Genomic DNA, 3,810 nt, shown 5'->3' with positions numbered 1-3,810 from the left:
CCCCCCCGCTTGGCAAGCACGCGCGAGGTGTCTGCGAGGTCGGAGGCGCGGAACCCCTGAAAACCCCCACGCACTGAGCGTGGGGGTGAGTAAGGGGCTGGAGCCCAGTGGCGGGGTGCGGCATCCCCCCGTCCTGTGGCATATGCCGACTCTTCCGAGGGAACTCGGGGGCCCGGGTTGCGCCGGCGTCCGTGGTCATGTCTCGCGGTCGGTCGTGGCCCGGTGGGGGTATACCCCGGTCGGCGGAGCCTCGCGCGGAGTGGGGATCAACTAAAAATGGATGCCACACATACATTTTTTGATGGAGCGGAGGGAGGAGAGGAGAAGGAGGCGGGCGCGCAACCGCAGACATATGCGGCGGTCGCGCAGGGAGCACAGGGTGGCGGGACGGGCCAACATCAGCCTGGACCCTCAGGAGAGCCATCCGGTGCCACGATTGTGAGCGTAAAGGTCGCTCGCCTGGACGTGAGCAAACTAAGGGGTCATAAAGCTGACCCCAAAAGCTTTAAGGTCCGGCAAAGACGGAAGAGGGATACGCGGCGAACAAGGTCCGATGCCTATGGTCAAGAGTACCTCGAGGAGGAGGAGGAGAGGACGGCCCTCGCTGCCAAGATCCGCACGAGGACCAAGGGCTCCCCCTCCCCGAGGAGGACCGGAGACTCCCCCACCCCGACGGATACAAACGACGAGGAGGGGGAGACGCCATCGGCAGTGAGCAGCGATGTCGTCGACGACCCCGACGACCCTGCTCGCGTGGTAGACCCCGAGGGGGATCATAACTCTGACTCTGACGTTAGCGTCAAGTCATGCGTGTCCCAATCGGGGGCCATCAAGAGGAGTAAAAGTGTCGGGAGAGGGAGAGACGCCAAACAACAGCGTCCCCCCGACACCTCCAGCGTGGAGGAGAACCCCCTCCTTAAAAAGAAGGACCCCAGAGGCAGGAAGGCTACAACGGGAAAGGGCGTTCAGATGAAAGCCCGCAAAGAGGTAGCCCAAGCCCTAAAAAAGTCTAGGGAGGACCTGCGCATCCTACAGGGAGAGTATGACCCTCGGAAATACGAGGGCGCGGAGAGACGGAAGAAGGTAAGAGAGCTGGAGGAACAGGTCCCCCAGCTCCCCACCCGCGATCTTGTTGCGAAAGTCCTCGACTACAGCAGCAAGATCGACGAGGTGGCTAAGGTCAGCGAGAACCTCAAGGGGACTCTTGTTGGCCTTATAAAGGACGGGGCCCTGTATACCAGGGTCGCCGTGGATGTCTTGTTCACAAGGCTGAGTGGGGAGGCGACCGAGAGAGAAGAGCAGATGAGGGAGGAGCTGACCTCCCTCAAAGCTCAGGTCGCCGGCCTCCTGAGGGAGAAGGAGGAGGAGCGGGACCGGAGGAGGATGCCGCCCCCCCCGACCCTCTATCAGCGGGGCGGAACACCACCCCCACGGGGGAGGTGGTACGGGAGGAGGAGATGCCAGAGGTGGCCGCTGATGGGCTGCCAATGGAGTCTCCTCCCCCCGGAGAGACGGCGGCCGACCCGTCCGCGGAAAAGAGGACCTGGGAGGTAGTCACGCCGAACAACGCGGACACTTCCCGGGCATCGACGTCGGGGGCGGGAAAAACGCGGGTGGGGAAGAGGAAGAGGTCCGCCTCGAGAAAGCGGACCAACCCCAAAACCCCCGCGAAGGACTCCTCTTTACCATCCCCCCACGCCCCGCGGAAACAGGCGGGGAAGCCCTTGCCTGGGAAGGCGGGGGAGATTACAGGGGAGATGGTGGAGAGGAGAATACAGGAGGTCCTCGGCCAGTCTCAAAAGGAGACCAACCAGAGACTCCAGAGGATGGAGGATTTGATCCGGTCCTTGGTCGGGGGCGGGGCCCGTAATAGCGGCCCTGCAACGGGCCCCTCCGACCCTCGAAAGGGAGGAGGGGGCGCCGTGAGGGACCGCCCGGTTCCCGGGGCCGGATCAAAAGGGGCTAAGGAGCCTCCCGAGAGGACCGCGAATGCTGTGGAGGGGGGGTCCAAGAGGAAGAGGAAGAAGAAGGCCCCCCTCTCGCAGCAGACGCAAGGCGTCGAGGAGACAGGGGTCTCTCTTGGGCGAGACGCCAAGTCCTCCCAGCCCGCCGCGGGGGCTGTGACCTACGCGGCGGTAGTTGCGAGGAAAAGTAAGGCGGCATGGAAATCCGCCAAAGGAGTCCCCAGGGCGGCCGCCCCCAGTGCCCCAGTAAAAGGGCAAGCTGGCGGCCCGCCCAAAAAGACTCCGAGGAGAAGGCTCCCCCGCACGTCGGCCGTGGTCATCACGCGTCCCGACGGGGACTACTGTGAGGCCATGGCCAGACTGCGGCGAGAGGTCAAATTGGAAGACCTTGGCATCGGTGGCCTGGTCAGCATAAGATCGGGCGCCACCGGTGCCAAGGTCATTGAAGTGTCCGGGGAGGGCCACGCCGACAAGGCCGACCTCCTCGCGGGGCACATCACGCGGGTCTTCCTCGGGGAAGAAGGAACGCGGGTGGACCGTCCAAGGAGGATGGCCGAGGTACGCCTGCGCGACCTCGACGACTCCTTGGACGTCGAAGAGGTGAAGGGGTGGGTTGCAGAGGCTGTGCGGTGTGGCGCCTCCGACATGCAGTGCGGAGCGCTGCAGCCAACCGCTGGAGGAAAGCACAGCCTCTGGATGCGCCTGCCCCTCACCGCGGCGAGGGAGATGTCCCTTAAGGGGCGTATCCGGGTCGGATGGGGAACGGCCAGAGTGGACCTTCTCGAGGCGCGGCCTATGCGCTGTCATAGCTGCCTCGAGAGGGGCCACGTAAGATCAACCTGCCCCGGCGAGGTTGATAGGAGCGGGAGGTGTTACCGGTGCGGTGAAACCGGTCACGTCTCCCGCGATTGCCGGTCTGCCCCTAAGTGCCCGCTGTGCACGGACAAGGGCAGACCGGCGACGCACGTTCTGGGCGCAAAGACTTGCGCCCAGAAAAATGTGCGCGGGAGGCCACCGGAGCGGCGCATTTTGGAGCAAGCGCCAGCGTCCGGTGACCCCCCCCCCCCCAGCCGAAGTTCGGCCGACGGGGGAGGGGACGGAGACGGGGGGCGGTGAAATGGGCGAGAGGCCCCAACCGCAGCGCCAACTGGCGCGAAAGGAGAATGCCCCCAGCACAGAAGCCATGGAGATCGAAGCCCCATCGGACGGGGGGGATGAGAACTAGCAATGTCTCGCCCCCCTCGTCTGAATCTAAAAGGATATGGCCTTTTCCAGGCCAACGTGAACCACTCTCCACATGCGCAGGAGCTCCTCCAGCAAAGCATGATGGAGAGGGGGTTCACGTTGGCGATCGTGTCCGAGCCCCACCGCGCCCCAGAAAACAGCCCATATTGGGCTGTTGGGCTGGCGCGGGACTCGGTCGCGATCCGATGGCGGTCGGTGCCGGGAGGACCCGGCATGACCGTCATCGAACGAGGGGACCGGCACGTTGCTGTGCAATGGGGGCGCATCGCGGTCGTGGGGACTTATTTGAGGCCCACCAGACGCCTCGCCCCGTTTGAGGACTGGCTTTCGGACATTGGGCAGACGCTCATACGCCTGAGTCCGAGGCCGGTCCTCGTGGCCGGGGCCTTCAATGCGTGGCATACAAATTGGGGTTCCCGGCGCACGAACGGGAGGGGCAAGGCGCTGGCGAGATGGGCGGCGATGCACGGACTGGTCCTCGTGAACGAGGGCCGGAACCCCACCTGCGTGCGGACGCAGGGGGAGTCCATTGTGGATATCACATGGGCTACCCCCTCGGCCATGCGCTTGATCACCAGGTGGAGGGTGGAGGAGGGCATCG

At 64.6% G+C, this 3,810-nt stretch overlaps 1 protein-coding gene across 1 annotated transcript; it reads left to right on the top strand.

The window, feature by feature from the left end:
- Positions 1 to 1,757: 1,757 nt before the first annotated feature.
- On the top strand, positions 1,758 to 3,787 carry LOC105556127 (the record flags this gene model as incomplete). The annotated part of the gene is made up of 2 exons (XM_012003199.1): positions 1,758 to 2,963; positions 3,240 to 3,787. Coding segments are annotated over exons 1-2 (1,754 nt in total), but the record flags the coding sequence as incomplete, so codon positions are not given.
- Between the last annotated feature and the right edge of the window lie 23 nt (positions 3,788 to 3,810).

The sequence above is a fragment of the Vollenhovia emeryi genome, unplaced genomic scaffold, assembly GCF_000949405.1.
Source record: "Vollenhovia emeryi isolate VEMERY1.0 unplaced genomic scaffold, V.emery_V1.0 DF940315.1, whole genome shotgun sequence".
Taxonomy (NCBI): Eukaryota; Metazoa; Arthropoda; class Insecta; order Hymenoptera; family Formicidae; genus Vollenhovia; species Vollenhovia emeryi.
This window is presented reverse-complemented; position numbering and strand designations above follow the sequence as displayed.